Source organism: Vulpes vulpes, chromosome 3, assembly GCF_048418805.1.
Source record: "Vulpes vulpes isolate BD-2025 chromosome 3, VulVul3, whole genome shotgun sequence".
In the NCBI taxonomy this organism is placed as follows: domain Eukaryota; kingdom Metazoa; phylum Chordata; class Mammalia; order Carnivora; family Canidae; genus Vulpes; species Vulpes vulpes.
The window spans coordinates 16,773,478-16,799,733 of NC_132782.1; the positions used below are offsets into that span (position 1 = coordinate 16,773,478).

The 26,256-nt window shown below is 38.1% G+C and overlaps 1 protein-coding gene across 5 annotated transcripts in view; it reads left to right on the plus strand.

The window, feature by feature from the left end:
- Window positions 1-24,923, plus strand: part of DCAF17 (DDB1 and CUL4 associated factor 17) — a 57,804-nt gene extending 32,881 nt beyond the window's left edge. For 2 of the 5 annotated variants that reach the window (XM_072751918.1, XM_072751920.1), the window contains 2 exons: window positions 93-185; window positions 24,670-24,923. In XM_072751918.1, the coding sequence (XP_072608019.1) occupies window positions 93-185; window positions 24,670-24,777 (201 nt within the window). In that variant the 3' untranslated portion in view covers window positions 24,778-24,923. Of the gene's footprint in view, window positions 1-92; window positions 1,282-19,906; window positions 20,116-24,669 lie in introns of those variants that run through there. The other 3 variants (XM_025994057.2, XM_025994058.2, XM_072751919.1) reach the window with 2 other exon arrangements.
- Window positions 24,924-26,256: the final 1,333 nt, after the last annotated feature.

Consider the following 26,256-nt stretch of genomic DNA (forward strand, 5'->3'; position numbering starts at 1 on the left):
TCCCTAGGATAGGTGCTGTGACATTTTAGTGATATAATTATGAATATGGTTGTGTGAAGAGGAGATTTCATTTGACTATGTTTTTATTACAGACATACAGCCACGAAGTCTACTTTGACAGAGACTTGGTACTACACATAGAACAGAAACCCAGCAGGGTCTTCAGCTGCTATGTTTACCAGATGGTATGTGACCCTGGGGAAGAAGAAACAACGAACAGAAGTTGTGAAAAAGAGTGAGATAATTTTAAATTTTGACAAGTAACTTATGAGACTTTTAGCCACACACCCGAGCAGCTATGTTCAGTCCTCCTTTTTGTTATCTGCATAGCAAGTTTTCCAGTATGTTGACTTCAGATGACTGTGACTTCCTTTTGAAATTCTTGCCATATACAGGGTGATAAGGACTTCAATTTATGGAAAGATTTTTTTAGAATGACACCCCAAGAAGTCTAGCATTTTAGAGCTTTTAGCTAGGGGATGATACAAATATAAAGTGTTGGGGAGCACAAAAGACAAGTTAATTTCAGTTTTGGGGGGAGGGTTATTGATGGAGAGACATTTAACATGGTTCTTAAAGGATGGTATGGAATTTTGATAGGTCTCTAAGCAGGAGAGACAAAAAAGAAAGATGTAGAAGATATAGAAAGAAATCCCCTATCCTCTATACCAAACTTTGCCTAAGGGTAAGAAAAGAAGTCTGTAATGGAATACTTTTGAGCCATAAATGTATCATCACATTTTTCTAAATCATATATATGTATATATATGTTTTGTATTTATATGTTGCATTAGGAATTGGCTCTAGTTCCCAGATTATCTTTTCTTCTATGATTTTATTCTCTTGGCTTGGTATTCCCATTGATTATTTATGTTTCTATCATAGACTAATATAAAAGATTACAAGAAAACTTTAAGCCAGATTCTTTTCTGATATGTAGCTTGTTCAGCTTTTAATACAATTAAAAATGTTGTACTCATTTCACCGTTCTGCTTATTTGGTGGGTTTTCCAATTCTGCTTAGGCAGTATTTTCATAACCATGCAATAAGATAAAGAAAGGTATCCTGGATCCCACCAGTTCTGCTCCTTGTAGAAGAGTATAGATAACATCTCAATTCCTACTAGTGTGTGTATTGACTGATTAGTTACAAAAGACTTTTGTTTCTATCTTAGTTGTGAAACAAGTATTTTTTCTTCTTTGTTAGGACCAATCTAAATATAATCCTGAACTCAGATAATCATTCTTCAGATTGTTAAATAAAAGCAACCTAAGGGAGAAAGTTGTTTCTTTTTGCTTCCTGTTTGAGAAATCCATTGCTGCAATCCACATGTTCAGCACATTTCTCTGATTCAGCCTCAAAAGAATAGTAAAAATAGAAGAGCAGGAAACAGCAGTAAAAATCATTGCTGATTCAAATTTAAGGTTAAAATACGGGATTGTAGTTTGGATGATTTACATTAAAATCTTTCCGTTTTGTGGGGCACCTGGGTGGCTCAGTTGGTTAAGCGTCCAACTCTTGATCTCAGCTCAGGTCTTGATCTCAGGGTTGTGAATTCAAGCCCCATATTGGGCATGGAGCCTACTTAGGAAAAAAAGAAAGTTAAAATCCTTCAGTTTTTCCTTTGATTTTGGCTTGATCCCATGTTAAGAATGATGTGAATTTTGCCCTTTTCTGGCCTTTGAAGTTTCTAGATAAATTTCAGGCTTATTATGTATGATCAACAGGGCTGAGGAGAGAAGATATTAACCTATTCCAGACATCAAGAAATTAGTTGCAGAGTCCATAAATTTAAAAGAAATAAAAGGAACAAATCTAAAATATAACTGTCTTTTGCACGATAGAAAAGAAGATTGCTAATGTTTTAGAATAAGGGAAAATATTTGTATGTGGGCTAAAGATAGATCTTTCTGAATCTGATCCTAAGTGTGATAACCATTTGGGAAAGTAAAAGTGATTACCTTGTGAGCAAGACAATAAAACTGTCTTCATATATTAAATTCTAATACTTCTATATCTACTAATTGAAAAATCCATTCTTGTTTTATGTATCTTTAATAGTACTATTTAATATAATATTTGAAGCTTTCAGAGCACTATAGAGACATTATTGGGGTTTCAGAGCAGTTGAATAGTTATAATGTGTTGGATATTGCCCCAAACTTCCAATTAGACACTAACTATATGTAAACAGTCATACCCAGTGAATTTACATCTTGAAAAATATATCTGGTAAGAGGTAATAGATTAAAAATACCAGAGAAAAGAAAGAAACCAGTGTTGTATGAGTTTCAAAGCACATGCAGTGCTATATAAAAGCAGAAAGCCTACTCTCTGAGAGTTTTTAAAAAAGGGATATCCTAAAACTTGAGTCCTGTCTGGTTTTTAAAAAAAGAAGTTTGAGTTTGCCCTTCTCCTTTAAGTCATTATCTTCCTTTTTGATGAATGATAGGAACTCATCTGCTCAGAAAGGTCTGAGAACTAGCTAAGTTGCTTAGCTGCTTTTTAGGCTGGGGGCAAGTAGGAGTGGGTGGATAGAATGCTTCTAATTGAGTGATGAACTGACCACTGAGAAACTCCTAATGTTTCACCACTGCCAAAATCGAACTAGACTTGGATCCACACGCATATGATCCAGGAAGGAAATGTCCCTTATTGTGAAAGACCATAGGGCACTGTGGGCAGTGTAACAAACAGAAGGGTTACACCCCAACTAAAAGGACAAGCTGTTCTACGTAGTTTCAGCCAATTGTAAACAGTATGTGGGAATGTGGGCTGCATGATTGTTAACAGGATGGTTGATAAAACTATGCCAAAAAGTAAAAGATAGTAAAGAATGTGGAAAATTTGTGAATAACACACATAGCAGTACAGCATGCTTCCTAAAAAAGTATGGGCTTTCCAGCTTCCCATAGGGGCATGGCAGCGGATCATTCTGCCACTTGCCAGGTGTGACGCTGCCATTCTCTTAGGTTAGAAAGAAGTGGCAGTTAATACTCTCCTGGCTCCTCCTTAACCCCCTGCTGTCTGCCTGACTGTTTTAGAGTCTTAAACTGGGTGCCCACCTACTTAACCAGCATTAGCGATAGGTGTAAAACACTATGGGTAAGATTTCTGAGTGTTTAATGCAAAACCGAATGAAGCAGTATAGCTTCTTTCAGCAGGTCTAGATAATACTGATAAGAAGTGTATTTCTGCATTTCGTTCTTTGTGATTCTGCATTCTCACACTATCAATATAGTAAGATTATCATTCTTTGACTTTCTAAAACATTTCTCATAGTTTGAGGGAAAACAAATCCTATTGTAGTTGCTATTTGAACTACCTAGTGAGATGATGTTCTATTTAAGCAAATTAAGGTATCCACATTCTTCCACCAATTCAATGTTTTGTTTCTTGTATGTACTTTAAAAAGAAAAAAAATATAACTTACTATTGAGTGCTTTCCATCTGCCAGTCACTGTGATACATATAAAATGAATTGGCTTGCTCAACATTCAGAATAATCCCTATGAAGTATGAACTACCATTATTCTTCCACATTTTGTAAATGAGGAAAGTGAGGCTTATAGAAGTTAATTTGCTCAAGATCCTACAACTAGTAAGTGCAGAGATAGGAAACACCTAGATTTGTTTGACACATACTTATGCCAGATTTCCTCCAAAGATCTCAAAAAGCAAATGATGTTATTTTATCTCATATATAGCATACTGATAATGATTATACTGGGTATAGGAAAGTGCTTAATGTTCTTAAATGATGATTGGATGTCCAAATTTTGGACAAAGTTTGGATGAGATACATTTGGCCTATTCACATAGGTAACCTGATATAAAAGATGATTCTTTTATTCAGTGGTTAAAAGTAATTTTTAAAAAAGATACAAAATACAGTACTCTCATCTTGTTTATGGGTGATAATAAACACCAGTATTAGTAATTACTCTTAAGGTAACTTGGCTTCCTTTTTAAAAAAAAAATATATATGTATGTATGTATGTATTTATTTATTTATTTATTAGAGACACAGAGAGAGAGAGAAACAGGCAGAAGGAGAAGCAGGCTCCATGCAGGGAGCCTGACGTGGGACTCGATCCTGGGTCTCCAGGATCACACCCTGGGCAGAAGGCAGTGCTAAACCGCTAAGCCACCGGGGCTGCCCTTGGCTTCCTTTTCAATAATGTTTATAGTTTCTTACCTTTCTTACCATGCTTATGTATGTCATCTAACTTTTGAAATTTCAGGGAAAATTCTAGGGCTAATTTCTGGTCTTTGTATTGCTATAAAACCTACCTCTATCTTACAGAAGGAATAATTTATTACAGGCATAGGATATATATTAGAAAGATGAACTGAGGGCTTTTCTCCATCATTTTCATTATGAAAAAATTTCAAACATACAGCAAAGTTGATGGAATCCTACAGCAAATACCCAAATATCAACTTCATGGATTCTAAATTTTGCTCTCTATATTTTATTACTCATCTCTCCATGTTACTTTTATGATGCATTTCTTTTTATATATATTTTTTATTTATTTATTCATGAGAGACACAGAGAGAGAAAGGCAGAGACACAGGCAGAGGGAAAAGCAGGCTCCATGCAGGGAGCCCGATGTGGGACTCGATCCCAGGACTCCAGGATCATGCCCTGGGCCGAAGGCAGGTGTTAAACCACTGAGCCACCTGGGCTGCCCCTATGATGTATTTCAAAGTAAATTGCAGACATCAGCATGCTTCCCCCAATAATTCAACATGCATGTAAGTAGAGTTTAATGTTTAGTTTTAGGTTTTTTTTTTTTTTTTTAAGATTTTATTTATTTATTCATGAGAGACACACACAGAGAGAGAGAGAGAGAGGCGGAGAAACAGGCTCCATGCAGGGAACCCGATACAGGACTTGATCCCTAGTCTCCAGGATCAGCCCCTGGGCTGAAGACGACACCTGAGCTGCCCTAATGTTTAGTTTAAAAAAATTTTTTTTTTTTAATTAAAAAAAATTTTTTTATACACTTACATACAATGAAATGCACAAAAGTTAAAAATAAGCTTGCTGAGTTTTTGCAAATGCATTCATCTGTGTAACCCAAAACCTTTTCAAAATTAAAAACACAGCAGTCATTCCAGAAAGTTTCCTCATGTTCCTTCAGAGTCAATCCCTACCTCACCTATCAGGTGTTAACTACTGTTCTGATTATTTTGCCTCACAGATTAAATTTGCCCATTCTAAAACTTTATATGAATGAAATCATAAAAAACAAAATGCTTCCTTCATTCAGCATGTTTTTGAAGTTAATTCATGTCACATGTACCAGTGATTCATTCCTTTTTATTGCTGAGTAGTCTTTTGTATGAATGTGCCAGTTTGTTTTTTCCATTTTCCTGCTGATGGACACCTGGGCTGTTTCTGCTTGCTTTTTTCTTTCTTTCTTTCTCTTTCTTTCTTTCTTTCTCTTTCTTTCTTTCTTTCTTTCTTTCTTTCTTTCTTTCTTTCTTTCTTTCTTTCTTTTTCTTTCTTTCTTTCTCTTTCTTTCTTTCTTTCTTTCTTTCTTTCTTTCTTTCTTTTATGAAAAAAGTGCTCAGAACATCTTGGATATACTTTTTGTGAACATATGTCTATTCCTCTTGGGTAAATATCTAAGGATGGAATTGTTGGGTCCTACGGTAGACATATGTTTAGCTTAATAAGGGTCCTACCAGACCCTTTTTCAAAAGGATCATGTCATTTTACATGCCTGCAACAATGTGTGAAACTTCCAGTTGCTTCACATTTTCTCCAATACTTGTGGTTGTTAGTCTTTCTAATCTTAACATTTATGATGAATGTAAAATCTTTCCTAGTTGTTGCTTAGATTGTTTCTACTTGCCCCTAGCAGCCCTCTTGTCAAGTTACCCTCTTTATCTTTTTTAATCTCACCCCCACCAGGAACTGCTAAAAACATTCTTTCTTCATGATAATAATTAAGATAACTCAAAACTCAGCTTGAGTTATTCTTTCTCAAATATAGAATAAATTGTCATCAAGGAGCTCTGTTTCCTTTAGTGGAGACTAATAGAGAACAAACCTGGGTTGCTAATAGTACATGTTAGAATGACTTACTGGAGCTGGACAGGATGGCACCAGACAGAAGCTCCGTAAAACATTGTAATAAAACAGAAAATGGGATTTTTCTTTTAAAGATTAGAAGTTCATGTTATTTGTAAATCAGATGAATGTTTTTTTAAAGACTTGTTTGTTTGTTTGTTTATTTATTTAAGAGGGAGCACACACACTTGCAAGCACGGTTGAGGGTGGTACAGAGGGAGAGAATCCTCAAGCAGACTCCTCACTGAACTCAGACATGGGCTTAATCCCAGGACCCTGAGATTATGACCTGAGCTGAAACCAAGAGCCAGATGCTTCCCAGAATGAGCTACCCATGTGCCCCAATCAGATGAATTCTTGCTGTAGTATGAAACCATATTAATATTAAATAAACTTTATCATTTTCCCCAACAACTATATTGGATATTGAAGTGTTTTTTTTTTTTAAGATTTTATTTATTTGTTTATTCATGAGAGATACACAGAGAGAGAAGCAGAGACATAGGCAGAGGGAGAATCAGGCTTCATGTAGGGACCCCAGGATCATGCCCTGAGCTGAAGGCAGATGTTCAACCACTGAGCCACCCAGGTGTCCCTCACTGTGGCTTTAATTTATATTTCCTTATTAACTATTGATGATAAGCACATTTGCATGTGTTTATATGCCATGGATAAATTTTTTAATTTAAATTAATTTTATAGTCCTAAAAACTGTGTTCATCTTACAGAAAATATGTGCTGTGTTTTGGGAAGGGTGGGGAACCATAGTACAAGCCTCATCTAAACTAGTAATGTGTAAATTTTACATTTCTTAACAGTTTTTGAGGTATAGTGGACATAAAACAAACTGCACATATTTAAATTGCACAATCTGGTAAGTTTTGACGTGTATACAGCCATGAAACTATCATCACAATTAAGATATTAAATACATTCCTCATCCTCAAAACGTTTCCTCTTGGTTCTTTGTAATAACCTTTGCTTCTCTCTCCTATCTTCCCAAAGCAGCCACTAATCTGTATCTGTTGCTTTAGATTGGTTTGCATTTTCTGGAGTTTTATATAAATGGGCCCACACAGTAAGTACTCTTTTTTTTTTTTTCCTGGCTTTCATTCAGTATGATTATTTTGCGATCCATCTGTATTACAGTTCATTCCTTTCTATTGCTTAATAGTATTCCATTGTATGGTTATAACCCACAATTTGTTTATACATTTACCTGCTGATGTACATTTGGGTAGTTTCCAATCTTTGGCTACTACAAACAAAGCTACTATGAACACATAGTACAAATTCTTTGTATGACATTTGCTTTATTCCGTTGGAAAATACCAAGGAGGAAATGGCTGGGTCATATGTTAGATTATCCTTACTTTTTTTTTAAGATTTTACTTACTTATTTGAGAGAGAGAGCGTGTGTATGAGCAGGGGGAGAAGGAGAGGCAGAAAATCTGAAGCAGACTCCACACTGAGCGCAGAGCTTAACACAGAGCTCAATCCCATGACCCACAAGATCATGACCTGAACCAAAACCAAGCAGATACTTAACCAACTGAGCCACCCAGGTGTCCCTATGCTTAATTTTTAAAGAAATTTCCAAAATGGCTATGCCATTTTATGTTCCTATCATCCCATCATCAGTACATGCGAGTTCCAGGTGCTCTATATCCTTGCTAACACTTGTTATGGTCAGTGTTTTTAATTTTAGAGAGTTAGCTTAGGTTATATGGTGTGAAATATGGATCAGAGTTCTTTTTTTCTATATGGATATCCAATGCAAAGGGGATACTATTACGTCTTTCACCATTAAGTATGATATTAACTGTAAGTTGTTCATAGGTGCTCCTTATCAATTTGAAGAAGTTCCTTACTATTACTAGTTTTCTGAGGTTTTTATTGGATATAGATGTGGAATCTGTCAAATACTCATTCTGCATCTATTGAGATGATCATATGGTTTTTAGTCTGTTAATATGGTAAGTTACACTGATTTTTTTTTTAATGCTAAACCAATCTTGAATTCTTGGGATAAATCCACTATCAAGTGGATTTTCTAAATTTTCTTTTCTTGTTTTAAAATTTTATTCACTTGGCAGAAAGGGAGCATAAGCAGGGGGGCGTGGCAGGCAGAGAGGGAGAGGGAAAAGCAGGCTTTCTGCTGAGCAGGGAACCTGGTAAGGGGCTCAATCCCAGGACTCCAGGATCATGACCAAAGCCAAAGGCAGACACTTAACTGACTAAGCCACCCAGGTACCCCGGTACTTCTAAATTTATTTAAAAAATTTTTAAAAGATTTTATTTTATTTATTCATGACAGACACAGAGAGAGAGGCAGAGACACAGGCAGAGGGAGAAGCAGGCTCCACACAGGAATCCCTGGTCTCCAGGATCATACCCCAGGCTGAAGGTGGCGCCAAACCACTGGGCCATCGGGGCTGCCCAAATTTATCTAATTTTTTTTTTTTTAGATTTTTTTTTTTTAATTTATTTATGATAGTCACAGAGAGAGAGAGAGAGAGAGAGGCAGAGACACAGACAGAGGGAGAAGCAGGCTCCATGTACCAGGAGCCCGACGTGAGATTCGATCCCCAGGTCTCCAGGATCGCGCCCTGGGCCAAAGGCAGGCGCCAAACTGCTGCGCCACCCAGGGATCCCTTATCTAATATTTTAAGTCAGTTTTTGCATTTCCACTTTTTCATGTGTGTCATTTCCACAATAATGAATTCATAAAATTTACCATTACATTTGTACTGTGGTACACATTAATTGTTTCAAGTTCATTACATTTAGATGACTTTCTTCCTTTATAAATAATTTCCAGACATTTTTGGACCATTTGCCAAATATTTCATTCTCATATTAACAGAATTTAGCAAGTTAGGACTTATAACCTTGGAGAAGCTCTGGGCATGTTGCCAGCCTCTCCCTGTCTTATCTTAGCCAAGAGAGTTCATATACTAAATAAAATTATATCTGACTTAGAAAGTCAGTTTATACCTATTGTGATCCCAGTGACCTGCCTGAACCCATTTAGTTCAATACACTTTGAAACTTTGGTGGATTGCCGCAGAAGTGATGAAACCTAATAGTTTGCTAAATTCATAAAGATGACAACCAGTGAAATGAGTGAAATGGAAGACCCTGTACCTGCTCAGATAATATGCATCCATAAATTGATCTCTCAAATGAAATTTTCAAAAGAAAATGATTTATCAATAAATTCTTTATCAATTCTTTTTTCCAGTAAAAGTTTCAAGGCTCAATTAAAGATTTTTCTTTTTCTTTTAAGAGGACATCTGCTCGAGATCCCTGGGTGGCGCTGCGGTTTAGCACCTGCCTTTGGCCCAGGGCGCGATCCTGGAGACCCGGGATCGAATCCCACGTCGGGCTCCCGGTGCATGGAGCCTGCTTCTCCCTCTGCCTGTGTCTCCGCCTCTCTCTCTCTCTCTCTCTGTGTGTGTGTGTGTGACTATCATTAATAAATAAAATAAAAATATATAAAAAAAAAAGAGGACATCTGCTCAAGTAGACAATCATTTCTGAAGTCTATTTTGAACATTTTTTCTTTGAAAAATCACAAACTGGGCAGCCTGGGTAGCTCAGCGGTTTAGCGTCGCCTCGGCCTGAAGCGTGATCCTGGGGACCCAGGATCGAGTCCCATGTCAGGCTCCCTGTGTAGAGCCTGCTTCTCCCTCTGCCTGTGTCTCTGCCTCTGTGTGTGTGTGTGTGTGTGTGTGTGTGTGTGTCTCATGAATAAATAAATAAAATCTTTAAGAAAAAAAAATCACAAACTCCAACAGCACAACTTTTCAAGCTTTATCTGTAAGAGAAACAAGACTGGTTAAAGCATGTAAAAGAATTAACAATTTAAAAGCCATTCTAATACTTAATTTTCCTGTCTATAATCTCTTTCTCTCTTTAGAAAGCAAAATCAGTGAAAGTTAAAGCATTTCCAGCTCCAACTTATCCCACATCTAAACCTCAGTTATTACATAATTTCTGCTTCAAAATATGCTGACACTGTATCGTGAACTCAGAGGTCCTTGAGACCACTACTACATCTAATATAAAGTCCCAAATGTCACTTATTCAGTTTGTCTTGGTTTCCCTTACCATCTGTATTCCTGGTCCTATGGTTTCCATATCAATTTCTGCCAGAAAGTCTTGGTTGCCTCTGCCACTTTGGCTGCCCAATTTTTCCCAACTCTATTTTCTGAAGAGACTCTCTTTTCCATTAGATTTTCTTTCCTACTTTGACCATAGAATTGAGGGGCCATTTCTGGGTTCTGTATTCTGTTCCATTGATCTATGTGTCTATTTTTGTGCCAGTACCATATTGTCTTGATGATCACAGCTTTGTAATACAGCCTGAAATCCAGAATTGTGATGCCTCCAGCTTTAGTTTTCTTTTTCAATATTCCTTCAGTTACTCAGAGTCTTTTCTGGTTCCATACAAATTTTAGAATTGTTTGTTCCAACTCTGTGAAAAATGCTGGTACTATTTTGATAGAGATTGCATTAAATGTGTAGATTGCTTTGGGTAGCATAGACATTTTAACAATATTTGTTCTTCCAATCTGTGGAACATTTTTCCATTTCTTTGTGTCTTCCTCAATTTCTTTCATGAGTGTTCTCTAGTTTTCAGAGTACAGATCTTTTACTTTGGTCATTTATTCCTAGGTATCTTATGGTTTTTGGTGTAATTGTGAGCAGGATCCATTCCTTGATTTCTCTTTCTGCTTCTTCGTTGTTGGTGTATAGAAATGTAACAGATTTCTGTGTGTTAATTTTATATCCTGCCACTTTGCTGAATTCCTCTATCAGTTCTAGCAATTTTTTGGTGGTCTTTTGGGTTTTCTACAAAGAGTATCATGTGGTATACAGACACTTTTGAGAGTGAAAGGAAACATTACTGATCATTATACCTGGACCACTAAGTACAACTAAATGCTTCAACATAGACGAGCCGTGGAGAAGCCACATAAACTGCACCTCAGAGCAGTATGGCAGGGACAGGTTAGTGAGAAAGGGGGAAGACTTTATCCTCAGCTCTAATCTGCCCCTCTTCAAATGTTCAGACATAACTCCCCTGAATTTCCAAATTAAACAAGACAGAATTCACCTTGACATCAAAGGGCAGGAAGCAAGGGGAACTCAGCAATATGATAAGAGTTTAGGTCCTAGCACTGGCAGGTTGTGCTGCCATGAAGTTTGCAGAATCCACACAGAACAGAGTAGGTAACGGTGGCTGGAATAAGAGAGGAGTAAGGCCAAGAGTATCTGAATTTGTGCAGGATGTCTGAAAAAAGGGAGAATTGGCAAAAATTTGTAAGAAATTAGATTTCTTCTGTGTGTTTGAATCCTGGTCTGCTTTATATCCAGGGAGTAGGGCTTATGCCAGAAAGATGACAGAGGGCACTAATCAACAAACTCAAACCTAGAGAAAAAGACATTAGCCTTATATCAAAGATGGTTAAATGAATGTACCTTCTGTATTTTAAGTTAGAATAAAATGTTTACAGATTATATATATCTTTATATATATCTTTATGGTTTACTTTTTTTTTAAATTTTTTTTTAAATTTTTATTTATTTATGATAGTCACAGAGAGAGAGAGAGAGAGGCAGAGACACAGGCAGAGGGAGAAGCAGGCTCCATGCACCGGGAGCCCGACGTGGGATTCGATCCCGGGTCTCCAGGATCGCGCCCTGGGCCAAAGGCAGGCGCCAAACCGCTGCGCCACCCAGGGATCTCTATGGTTTACTTTTTAATTAACTGTCCTACCTTCTTCAATAACATCAGATAATAGAGTTTCTTTATTCTTTTTAAAAGATTAAGCCTTATTGATTTTTTAAATCTTTTATTTTAATGGGGGGATATTGATTTTTTTATGGCAGCCTTGTTGGCTGTAATTCACATACTGTAAAATTCACCTTTTCAAAGTGTAGAATTCAGTGGTTTTTAGTATATTCACAAAGTTGTACAGTCATCAGCACTATCTAATTTCTAGAACATTTTCATAATCCCAAAGAGAAACCCCGTATACATTAACAGTCGTTCCCATTTCCCTCCCCAGCAACCCATAGCAACCACTAATCTGCTCTATGGATTTGCCTATTTTGCACATTTCACATAAGTGGAATCATGCAAAATGTGGCCTTTTATGTCTGGTTTCTTTCAGCATGATGTTTTCGAAATTTAATCTGTGCTGTAGCATGTATTGGTACTTCCTTCCTTTTGATAGTCAAGTAATATTTCATTGTAAATGTAACACATTTTGTTTATTCATCTGTAGATAGACATCAGGTTAATTCCAATTTTTACCTATTATCAATGCTGCTATAAACATTTGAATACACATTTTTTGTATACACATTTTTATATAGATACATGATTTCAATTTTCCTGATAAATACCTAGGAGTCGAATTAGTGGATCACATTGTAGCTCTATGTCTAACTTTTTGAGGAACTGCCAAACTATTTGTTAGAGCAGCTATACCATTGTGTATTCCCAACAGCAGTGTATGGGAGCAGTACCACTCCACATCCTTGTCAACACTTGTAATTTTCTGTTTATTACAATAATGCTAGTGGGAATAAGGTGGTATTTCATTATAATTTTGATTTTTATTTCCTTCATGATTAATGATGTTGAGCATTTTTTCATGTACTTATTGGCCATTTGTATATTTTCTTTGGAGAGATATTTACTCAAATCCTTTATCCATTTTTTAAAAAGATTTTATTTATTTATTCATGAGAGACAGAGAGAGGCAGAGACACAGGCAGAGGGAGAAGTTCCTTGCTTCCCGCAAGGAACCCGACATGGGACTCGATCCTGGGTCTCCAGGATCACGTCCCAGGCTGAAGGCAGTGCTAAACCGCTGAACCACCCAGGCTGCCCCCCTTTATCCATTTTTAATGAGATTATCTTTTTATTGTTGAGTTATGAGTTCTTTATATATTTATATATTTCTTAAAATATTCCAGATACAAATCCCTTTTCAGATAATGTGATTTGCAAACATTTTTTCTCATTCAATGGGTTGTCTTTTCTCTTTCCTAATGGTGTCCTTTGAAGCACAGTTTTTAATTTTGATGAAGTTGGGGCACCTGGGTGGCTCAGTGGTCGAGCATCTACCTTTGGCTCAGGTTGTGATCCTGGGGTCCTGGGATTGAGTCCCACATTGGGCTCCCCACAAGGAGTCTGCTTCTCCCTCTGCCTGTGTCTCTGCCTTTCTCTCTCTCTCATAAATAAATAAATAAAATCTTTAAAAAAAATTTTTTTATGAAGTCAATTTTTTTAAAAGATTTTATTTATTTATTCATGAGAGACAATGAGAGAGAGACAGAGACACAGGCAGAGGGAGAAGCAGGCCCCATGCAAGGAGCCCGATGTGGGACTCGATCCCGAATCCTGGGATCATGCCCTGAGCCAAAGGCAGACGCTCAACCGCTGAGCCACCCAGGTGTCTCTGAAGTCAAATTTTTAATCTATGTTTTCTTTTGTTGCTTGTGCTCTTGATGTTATATCTAAGAAACAATTGCCTAGATCTAAGGTCATAAAAATGTACTCTTATGTTTTCTTCTAAGAGTTTTTGGTTAGCTTTTACATTTAAGTTGATTATTTCAATCTATAATCCTGAAATGAATGAAATTTAATGTTAACATTACTTATTTTCTTACTCCTTATTCCTCTTATGCAGGAAAAGAAGTGATAGTTTGATTCCAAGCTTATTCACAACTGCAAGGCTTGGGACTGCCCTGGGAAAAGTGAGGATGAGGGGTATGAGGGATGTTGGCTGGGAGCCCATTCCCAGTAGGATTTGGTGAGAGAAACAAGCACCAGCTGCTGGCTTACTTAGAGCCTGGAGGAATAAGATTTCATCTGTTCCTAAGAGGACGTGTGAGAGAAAGATACTGCCAACATACCAGTCCATTGCTACTAACAGGGATTATCTCCTCCATAATTCTTAATGTTTCCCCTAAATTCAAGTGGATGTGGTTTTCACATATTCCTACAATGAGCGAATTCACACATTCCATGATAGAGTGAAATTAATACCTGTTATTTCATAAATATTGGTAGCAAAAGTAGTGACAATGCTATAAACTTACTTGGCTTTTTGAGCAATTAACTTTTTCTGTCTCAGAATCTTAGAATTTTAACAATGTACTATGATAAATACCTCATGCCCATTTTGAACTTAATAGACTACACAGAAGTATCTAAGAATACTTTTTAGTTATTTCAAGGACAGGCCTGCTGATAACTACTAAAACATTTTGACATAGCAACCTCTGTGCCTATCTCTTGAGTTTGATCACTAAATTCATTAGGTGCTCTATCTACAAAGAGCAGCATTGTTTGTCTTGTTTTAAATATTTTATTTATTTATTCATGAGAAACACAGAGGAAGAGGCAGAGACATAGGCAGAGAGTAAGCAGGCTCCCTGCGGGGAACCTGATGCAGGACTCCATCTCAGAACCTGGGACCATGACCTGAGCCAAAGGCAGACACTCAACCACCCAGCCACACAGGTGCTCAAGAGCAGCATTGTTAGGGTTGCTTTTAGTGACATTGGAATAAAACAAGATGTATTTTAATAACTACTGACACCAGCTACAAGAAATGTATGTTATACAAGGAAGTGTAGCTAGTAATAAAATGTTGTTGTTAATGAATACTATAATTACAGTAGTAGTATACAGATTAATGAAATAAGACTTTTTGTGTCCGCTGATGTTAATCTAAAATTCTGATGAATCAGAAATTCTATATTTAGATGAGTTCAGAAGTACATAGTCACTGACACTCATTCTAATAATGTCATTCATGAGTATCTTGGACATGTACTCATCTTCGAAGTTTTGAAAAATATATTGGTGATTCGAGGAGAATCAACAGATTTATCAGGAGGGAGAAGGATTTGCAAAGAGTTGGGGTGTTTTGTTTGTTTTTGTTTTGTTTTTGAGCAGAACAGTCCAGACTCATGAGGAACGGAGAGATATCCTTAATGCAGTAGGGACCCAAGGTGTTGGAAGCAGTTGGAAATGACCCATTTGGGATTGGATTGTGTCAGGGTATGACTGAGAATAGTAAACCTAGGATTCACAGTTCAGTGGAGCTTCTTGTCCCCATGTTCTTTATCATAGATGGAACTTAATTTGAAATGGTTTTTTACAGTGTCTTTGCCAGATTTGGATCTGCATTTTAAGAATGGAGTGTAGATCTCTTCAAAGAACCAGTTACTATGGGCCACCATGTCTCAGTGTCCCTTAGATATGCCGTAACAGGGTACCACAGCTCTATTGCAGTGACAAAATTAAAAATATTTGAAAATGAAAAGTGATTTCTCTCTCACCCTCTTTTTGGATCTATCTCTGGGCTTTCTCTTTCTTATGCCTATCTTTTACATTCAGAGCCACAGTCCACCTGGAATTGATTTTTGTTTTTGTGAGATGGGAACTAACTCTCTTTTCTCCCTTTTTGTAAAAAAAATCCAATCAATTCAGCACCATAAATTCCACATTTGTATTGATACTTTTGTCATAAATTATATGTCTATATATGGACTCTGTTCTGTTCCATTGGTCTATTTGTCATTAGTTTGGCCAATATCACACTGTATTGGTTACTGTAGATTTATAATATATCTTAATATCCAGTAGAGTATGTCCTCACACATTTTTCTTTCTCAGGAATGTCATGGTTACTCTTTACCCTTGACATATTCTGTGCCTTACACTCTTGAATCTATTTGTCAATTCCACAAAAATTAATTCACTGCAATTGTGATTGAAATTAAATTGACCATAGATAAACTTAGAAATGACATCTTTACTTATTTTGAATCTTCTAATACATTGACCTAGTACATCCTTCCATTTATTTATGTCATTTTCAATTTCTCTAAAAATGTTTTTAGGTTTTCTGTATTGAGGCATCACACATGTTTTTTTATTGCTAGGTATTTGATATGCTTTGATTCTGTTATAAATGGTATTGTTTTTGGGATGCCTGGGTGGTTCACACATCTATGAGTATTTCTATATTATAAATTCCTAGAGATAGACTTATTGCATCACATCCCCCATACAAGTTACATCAATTTATATTCCCACCAGAAATGTAGAGGCATGCCTATATTCTCACCAAATGCATTATAAAACTTTTGATATTTATCTTTCTAATAGGTAAAAATGATATTTCATAATTTTGATTTGCATTTTTTTACTTTGGCTGAGATTGAATATTATACACCTAAGAGAAATTTTTATTTCCTTTTCTGTGAACTATTATGTTTCTAGTCTTTGCCCTTTTTTCTGTTGGGTTTTCCAGGTAATTCTTAAGAATCAGATAGTTTGCAAGGTCTTATCACTTTACTGCTGTGTTTCTATTCAAGAGAACATTGCTTACAAAATACTAAAATATACATAGGTTATTTGCTTGGTGCAATTTTAGAGAAACATACCAAAATGCCTTTTGACAAAGTATATATGTAGTGTTGCAATTTCAGTATTTCATTGAACTCATTAAAAAGATTTTATGGGAGTTGGAGAAAAAGAACTTTCAAGGTACTCATGGAATATTAAGCAAAACTGATCAAATGCTGCACCATCGAGCAAGTCTCAAGTGTCCCAAATGTTATTCTTTACATATGGAAGAATATCTTTTCTTTCGTTTCCTACCAAGAACCAAGCTTATGTAGATTTGCTTCTGCTGAACTTTTAATCCAGTCAATGAAGTTGTGCATCATTTATCTGAAATTTAAATTAGTGTGTAAGTCTGAAGTCCTAGAATAGATAAGATATCATGGACTTGAAAGTATCCAGGTAAAATGGGCAACAGATTTTCTTATCTTATTTCTTTTGCACTTAAAGTTAATTGCACCTTCTAATGATATTTTCGTGGTAGGAAATTAGCCCAGCTTCTTCCACACCCATAAACTTAAATATAACTAAACCTTAAGAATATAAACACTAATCATTAACTAAGTACTTTGCTAATTGAACTGAACTCTGTATCTGGTTTTAAGATTATAATAATCGTAAATTCCTTTGGGAACCTGGATGGCTTAGTCAGTTAAGTGCCTGACTTGATTTTGACTCAGGTTGTGCGTGATCTCAGGGTCATAAGGTGGAGCCCTAAGTCATGGCTCTGCGCTCAGCCAGGCGCCTGCTTCTCTCCTTCTTCCTTTCCCTCTGCTCCCCCCACCCCCACCCCGCTCGCACTCTCTCTCTCTTTCTCTCTCAAATAAATAAATAAATAAATAAATAAATAAATAAATAAATAAATAAATCTTTTAAAAAATTCCTTTGGAAGCAACCGAAGAAAGGATTTTCTTATCATCCAGGTTTTCCAGTTTAGGAAAACAGGATATCTAATGCAAAATATCTTCAAAATAAAGCAAATTCACACGTTACTTTCAAGGCTTTTGACATCTTTGGAGACACAGTAACATATTTATTTGACCAATAGAATATATTTTTATACTTTCTATGCTTAAGCCATAATTCTATTTTATTAAACTGCACAAGGATTTGACAATTCACCTTCAGAATATAAGTAAATAGCCTTAATACTATGGTTAGAAAAGCTGACAGTTAACCAGGTTGTTAATTTTGCAATGCATGTACTCTTTAGCACTTGCCCGTGAAAAACTCTGACATTTTAAACTTTGGGCCATAGGTAAATGCCATTTTTTAAATATCAAATTGTTTTAGAATTGGAAGAATTCTAAAGATTTCTAAAGAATTCCTAGATTTATTCCCCTACTTAGTCATAGGTGAAAAGTGAAGCACAGAGAGATTGTGGCTTGCCCAACAGATGAAAGCAGTTCAAATACACAGACTTTCTTTGTCAGTTGGCTTCCAGCATAGTAGCAGAATTATTCTAAGTTTCACTTTTGATGCACAGTAGATGGCTAGTGATGGAGACCATCCAAGGGAAAAAACCTCTCATTCTTTGGAGTTGGATTTTGGTAATGAAGGGGACATAAATTATTCTAGTGCTTACAGAGAATCAGCACTTGAAAGGCTCACACCAACAAATATCCTTATCCCCCGAATCATACCACTAGAATCAATATAAAGTTCTAAATTTGATTTTGAAAAACTATTTAAGGTCAGAATATATGAGTATATTCTTCTCAGTTTCAATGCCTATGCTGAACCACAGAACTAAAGCTGGACTTCCAGATCATTGTACATTTCCATAAAAGACCTTCCTGTTTAACATGGGTGAGTTATGCAAATTCTCTCAGAATAAATTTTAAAGTTAACTTCTGAAGGATACGAAATAAAATTGTATCTTGATTATATATACTCATTGTACTCATCTAGTGTACATTTGCTCAAGTAATAGAGAATTTATTTTTTAATTTTTTAAGAAGATTTTACTTATTTATTCATGAGAGACACAGAGAAAGAGAGAGGCAGAGACACAGGCAGAGGGAGAAGCAGGCTCCATGTAGGGAGCCCAATGTGGGACTCCATCATGGGACTCCAGGATCACACCCTGGGCCAAAGGCAGGCACCAAACCACTAAGCCACCCAGGCGTCCCTATTTTGAGAATATGTACATATTATTATATCCCCAGACACACATCAGAAAATATCTGGAAAGGTAAGATATATGACAAAATGATGCTAGTAATTTATGGAAGATGGGATTATAGGTGAATGTTTTGCTTATTAGTTATCTTTATTTCCCAGGTTTTTTTTTTTTCAAAATAAATATTATTGGGGCTATTTTAAAAATTAAAAATACAGTGACGCCTAGGTGCCTCAGCGGTTGAGCATCTGCCTTTGGCTCAGAGCGTGATCCCAGATTCCCGGGTCCCACATTGGGCTCCTTGCATGGATCCTGCTTCTCTTTCTGCCTGTGTCTCTGTCTCTCTTTCTGTGTCTCTCATGAATAAATGAATAAAATCTTTTTTAAAAAATTAAAATACAGGAAACAAGAAGAAAAATTAACCCAGGTTTCTATGATAGTGATCCTAACCATCTTATCATCTGGATTCACACACCTTATCCCATATTGTGTCCTGTCAGAGAGCCTGAGCCAAAAGTATGGGCATAACTGACTAGGGAGCTGGCCCAGAGTTCACTCTCTAGCCTGTAGCGTCCATATGGAGAATTCTATCTTGTGACCCGCTGCATGGCAGCTGAACTCCAACATAATGTCTTTGACTATGTCATTGGCTGCTTGGGACTGCCTTACAACTCCAACCCTGGGTTCCATCCTGAGAGACTAACCTCCTTTCCAGATATTTGGCAGGAATTTGAAGATGAACGTAACATTCTCTTCAGGCGAAGCCTGCATTCCCTCCATCCCCATTTGCTAGGTGCTCTGTATGGATAGACGTTTTTGTGATTTGTTCAGCATAACCAACCACCTGGACTACCTGGACCTGCACGTACACAGGCAGACTAAGACTATTGTTTGTAAGACTCATGCTGTGTGAATAGTTTAGGAGCCTAATTGTTTAAAATATCTGAGGGCACCTGGTGTCTCAGTCAGTTGAGTGTCTGCCTTCAGTTCAGGTCATGATACCAGAGCCCTGGGATAGAGCCTCTGCTTCAGCTCCCTGTCCAGTGAGGAATTTGCTTGAGATTTTCTCTCTCTCCTCCTTCTGCCCACCCCCTACCCCCCGACTTGTGCATGCTCCCTCTCTTCTCCACTTTCTCTCAAATAAATAAAATCTTTAAAAAAACATACTATCTGGCCTCCAGGTCAGCAGAACTGGCCATTCTGTATGGACACCAAAAGCTACAAATCTTGTCTCACATCCCCTCTTGCTTGCTTGTTCCAGGCTGGGCTGCCCACCCTCCCTGCCCCTGAATGGAATCCAGAAGGGGAAGCAGACACTGTCTTTTAGCCCAGGTTCCTTGAAAAATATAGAAACATGATAACATGGAAGAAGACCAGCAGCTTCTAGGACACCTTCTCCTTGTGACCAAGAAGACAGCAAAGGCTGAGAGTCTGGGAGGTGGATACTGACTTGTGATCAATGATGGAAAGATGGGCACACAGTATATGTATCATCTGCACATTCACATACTTGGGGGCCGACAGCTCCAGTGGCCTCCAGGTTGAACCAACCAACTGACCAAGATCGCCAGACCTGGATGCTTGGAGGGTTGGGGGGAAAGGGATGCTAATAAACTTGCTCTGCCTCAGAATACACACACACACACACAACCTTGCTCTCCCTCCAAACAGCGTGTAGGCAAATAGATGTTTCATTTTTTTTTTAAGATTTTATTTATTTATTAATGAGAGACACAGAGAGAAAGGCAGAGACACAGGCAGAGGGAGAAGCAGGCCCCATGCAGGGAGCCTGATGTGGGACTCGATCCCAGGTCTCCAGGATCACGCCCTGGGCTGAAGGCAGTACTAAACCACTGAGCCACCTGGGCTGCCTCCAGATGTTTCATTTCAAACCATATTATTTGCCCTACAACTATGGCCCTTAGGAGTATGGTCAGTTGGAAGTCTCATCTGAGGCTCCATCCAGGCCTCTCAATCAGGACTCCAGCCTGGCTGTTTCAGCAGGGCTTCCCCAGCTAATGAGGTTGGATGTTGGAAGTACCTATTTTTTTTTAATATTTTATTTTATTCATGAGAGATACAGAGGGAGAGGTAGAGACATAGGCAGAGGAAGAAACAGGCTCTCTCAGGGAGCCTGATGCGGGACTCGATCCCAGAACCCCAGGATCACTACCTGAGCCAAAGGCAGATGCTCAACCACTGAAGTTATCCAGGTATCCCCTGTAAGTACCCAATTTGATGTAAATCTGCCTTATTCTCATTTATTGCCTACCTTCATCTATGTGTAGATTCCTTTCCTCTTCTGTTTCTATTAGGTTTTAATAATAATAATAATTATTATTATAAAAAAAGTTTTCTTTCCTTTTTGAAACTGAAACATGGCTGTTGTGAATCTTTTGCAGAACACTAGGATAGAAACGTAAAGAGAGCTCTGGTCTTTGTTTTGTTCACCAATATGTTCCAAGAGTCTAGAAGAATGCCTGGCACATGATAGATTCTCAATACAGAGAACTAATTTCTTCTGTATAAGAAATGGCTTAGTCTTTTACAGAGCACACAAAGTAGCAATCTCTTTATATTCTAGGACAAGGATATCTCCTTTGCTTTCTTCCTCATTCTCCATCTACTCTTATTGCATCTCCTGGAGGAGGATTTCGGACTGGTTAGTCAGAAACTTGGACAGTGATTAGGTTGAGTTTTCTAGGGACAGAAAGTTCAAAGAAGTTAGAGCTCAGTAAAAGGTCAGTTGGTCTTCCCCTAATACCTTCCTTCTACATTCTCTCTCACCCTGTGGCTCCATTCCTGCTTCCCCGCCCCAACCCCCACCGTTGCTAGAAGTAGGTGCTGGGTCTACTTTTCCTCATATCTGAATTGATTACAGGTGCAGGACTCAGGTTTAGTATTTGGAGGGGACTGAGCATTCCATGAGGATAGAGACCTTGTCAATTTTTGCTCTCAATTATGTTCTCAGCACGAGAATTATGTTCTCATGCCTGGCCGTTCTCTCCCTCGCTTTGTTTCTCTGTCTCTTGTCTGTCTCTGTCTCTCTGTCTCATCTTTCTACAGAGAGAGGTCGTTTTAAATGAATGAATGTGGAAAAATAGACCAAACCATGCTTTGGATAATTTGGGAGAAAGGACACTTCCACATGATCTAGCTTAGAGTATCAGATTACTACTCTGAGCTAGGGGGTCAAAATCAGCTCAGTGTAAAATGCCACTTTACCTTCCATGTGCTGGTCATTGAACTGGGCATATAGTTCCATCAAGAACCTTGAAGTTTTACTGAGTTCTCTGATCATAATATCATTTAAGAGCCTCAAATCTCATCCTATTTCCCAATATGAGTCAATTTTTTTAAAAAGTTACAGCATTTATGAGAACTAGGGTCAGGCATCTTAAAGGAGACCGTACAGGATACATTCTATAGAACCTTCGAAAAAGCTTACTGATTTGAGATATGGAGCCTTGGAAAATTACAGATCTCTGTCCCTGGCACTAGCTAAGCATCTGAAAGGGTCACAGCTGGCCAGGCTATGGTTCAGTTGTGATTGTCAGGTGCTAGGCTCCTTGAGGTGGAGCTTCTTAAACTATAATGTGTGGATAATCATCCCCTACAAGTTTATTAAAAGGCAAACTCTGATTTAGTAGGACTGCAGTGGAGCGTGAGGTCCTGCATTTCTAACAAGCTGGTCCATGGACCACACTTCGAGTAGCAAGGACCTAGAACACTGACTCCCTCTTCTTCCCATATGCAAGAATTGCTCTTGCCTTACTCTAGTAGAGCAAAAATAGTTTTTGAAAGTGGCAAGCTATTTAGGTTTATGTCTGTTTAATCACTTTCTTTTTGATAAAACTAATATCCAGGTAAAGTCCTTTCCTTTAATATATGTTAAGCAACTACCCAGGAAGAGAGTGAATTTTTATTTATTTGTAAAAAATATTTATTATTATTTTTTTAGAGAGACAGAGTGAACATGAGAGGACGAGCAGGAGGGGCAGAGGGAGAGGGAGAGAGAATCTCAAGCAGACTGTGCACTGAGCACAGAGCCTGAGGTGGGACTTGATCCCAGGACACAGAAATCACGACCTGAGCCAAAACCAAGAGTTGGACGCTTAATCTACTGAGCACCTAGGTGCCCCCAGAGTGAATTTTTTTTTAATCATCTGTCTCGGGGATCCCTGGGTGGCTCAGGGATTTGGCACCTGCCTTTGGCTCAGGGTGTGATCCTGGAGTCCCGGGATCAAGTCCCGTATCGGGCTCCCTAAATGGAGCCTGCTTCTCCCTCTGCCTGTGTCTCTGCCTCTCTCTCTGTGTCTCTCATGAGTAAATAAATAAAATCTTTAAAAAAAAAAAAATCATCTGTCTCTTCTTCTGCAGAGGCTTGATTTTGAAATCTTAATCTACTTAAGTATCCCAGATTTTGATCAGTGTAAACGTAACAGAATGCAAACCTGTGAGAAGCTAGAATATTATTTCTTTGTTTCCAGCATAGTTTAGGGTGAGCACATTGCATATTAAGCAAGGAATCTGATTTGCAACTAAAGGACTCCTTTTTCTCAGCACAATTTTTTTTAAAGATTTATTTATTTATGATAGAAAAAGAGAGGGGGCGGGGCAGAGACACCAGAGGAGGGAGAAGCAGGCTCCATACTGGGAGCCTGACTTGGGACTTGATCCCGAGACTCCAGGATCACGCCCTGGGCCAAAGGCGGGCGCTAAACCGCTGAGCCACCTAGGGATCCCCGTCTCAGCACAATTTTTATCATGCCTATCATTCCTCTCTTTTTTTCTCAGCATTATCTCATCATTCTTATGATTTTTTATTTTGCTATATCAAATTGACTGCTATTTGGCCAAAAAAGATCTTATAATTCATTTCACGGTCTTCTCCTTATTTATTTTACTAAATAAAACTGTTTATTTAGAGAACTGAGAACTGTTATTACTGTTCAGGGTGGCAGTAAACATGATTATATTTGCAAAGAACCCATGAGTCAATTTTAGTTGCTTCTGATTTGTCACTACTCAATCAGACTGGAAGGAGTCATTAGGCAGAAGAGGGCTCATGCGACCACCAGATCCTACCCTACAGTGTGTGAAAAGAAAAGGTCAGAAATCAGAGCATGACATTTTTGGGGAACACTACAAATAATTCAGGATGGTGGCAGTCGAGACTACTGGAGGGGAGTCGAGAGAGATGAGGCTCATTCAGAAAGGTCTTGCAAGCCATGCCAAGGAAGTTTTCTTTAAACCTGACGCCACTGAAAGATTTAATCAAGGGAATGTGCTCAGGCTTGTATTTTTGGATTATCTTTTGATGTAGTGTAGGAAACACATAACCCGAGGGAGGTGTGGCAAGACTAGATGCGAGAAAACCTATTGCATGGTTGTTTGCTTATCTAGGTTTGATAATAGAGCTGCTGGAATTAAAGTATCGGAAAAGATGGAGAGAAATGATTGGATTTCTCAAGGGGTAAAATGGACCCATTAACTGGATGTAGGGGCTAACAAGGGAAGGCAACCTCAAAAGGCAAGTAGTATCCCTCTCCCTAGTGATATGTGAAGAACATGGAAAATAGAACGTCATGTTGTTCTCATGCTCAGCAAAGAATTAACATGTATTATTTCCTAGTAAATACTTCCAAAGCTCTATGTTAAGAATTTATTGTGGGGGATGCCTGGGTGGCTTAGCAGTTGAGCATCTGCCTTTGGCTCAGGGCGTGATCCTGGAGTTCTGGGATCGAGCCCCACATTAGGCTCCAAGACACAGGCAGAGGGAGAAGCAGGCTCCATGCAGGGAACCCGATGTGGGACTTGATCCCAGGACTCCAAGATCACGCCCTGGGCCAAAGGCAGGCGCCAAACCGCTGAGCCACCCAGGGATCCCAATAAAAATCTTTAAAAGAAAAAAGAATTTATTGGGAAGTAAAAATTACACAAAATTTTATGTATTTATTTTAAAGATTTATTTATTTATTTATTTATTTATTTATTTATTTATTATTTATTTATTTATTTTAGAGAGAGAATGCACAAACAGGGAGAGGAGCAGAGAGAGACAGAAAAGCAAAGTCCTTGCTGAGTGCAGAGCCTGCCGCAAGGCTGGATCATATAAATCTGAGATCATGACCCAGACCAAAACCAAGAGTTGAGGCCTGACCAACTGAACCACCCAGCTGCCGCTAAGCAAAATTGTATGTAAATGGTCAAAGGGGAGGAACAAGTAATCACAAAAGAAGAAATACAAATGAGCAATTAATAAATGATAAATGCTACATTGTATAGTGCAAATTATAATGAGATAGTATGTGATGTCCATCAGATTGGCAAGCTTTTTTGGGGGGAAGGGGAGGGGGATAAGGAGAAAGAATCCCAAGCGGGCTCCATGCCCAGGACAGAGCCCAACACAGGGCTCGATCTCACGACCCTGAGATCATGACCTGAGCTGAAATCAAGAGATGCTTAACCGACTCTTTCTGAGCCACCCAGATGTTCCCTAAACATTTTAAAATACAGAACAGGGATCCCTGGGTGGCGCAGCGGTTTGGCGCCTGCCTTTGGCCCGGGGCACGATCCTGGAGACCTGGGATCAAGTCCCACATCGGGCTCCCGGTGCATGGAGCCTGCTTCTTCCTCTGCCTGTGTCTCTGCCTCTCTCTCTCTCTCTCTCTCTGTGACTATCATAAATAAATAAAAAAATTAAAAAATAATAATAAAATAAAATAAAATACAGAACAATGATATTTATTGGCAATGATGTGAAGCCACATGATCATACAGTTCTGGTCAAATTGCTGTAATCTTTTGTAGAATAATTAAGCAATTTGGTTAAAAAATTTTAACCTAGTAGTTTCACTTTTAGGAATTTGCTTTAAAGAAACAACCAGAAGTTATTTATGTATAAAGACATTCATGAAGGCAATTTTCTAGAAGTGAAAAACTGTAAGCAACAGAAATGTCAATCCAAAAAACAGGGAATTTATTAAATAAATGATAGGGGCAGGCCAGGTTGCTCAGCGGTTTAGCGCCCCCTTCAGCCTAGGGCGTGATCCTGGGGTCTCAGGATCGAGTCCCATGTCAGGCTCCCTGCATAGAGCCTGCCTGTCCCACTGCCTGTGTCTCTGCCTCTGTGTGTGTGTGTGTGTGTGTGTGTGTGTGTGTGTGTGTGTGTGTCATGGGGGAAATAAATAAAATCTTTAAAAATAAATAAATGATGGGAGTTTAGCACAGTATCTACAAGTGCAGAAATGGAGCCAAACACTTGAGTTTGAATCTCAATTCCACTACCTCCTTGCTGTGGGAACTTGGGGAAGTTGACTACCTTCTGTGCGGCTCAGTTTCCCTATCTATAAAATGGGATTTTTGTAAGAATCAAATTATTTCATACATGGAGAGTTCATAGAACTCTGCCTGGGGCATACTAAATTGTCAAGAAGCATTAGTAATTCTCATGGTTTTAGTATGACCATCAATCATCCATACACAGCGTGATCCATATGGAATATGATCACTCCATATTGATAGAGGATGAAGGAAGGTTAGGTCTCCACCTGGGGACCTTGATGGTGGTAGGAAATTCTGAGTGTTGGGAGTTCTTGTACAAAATGT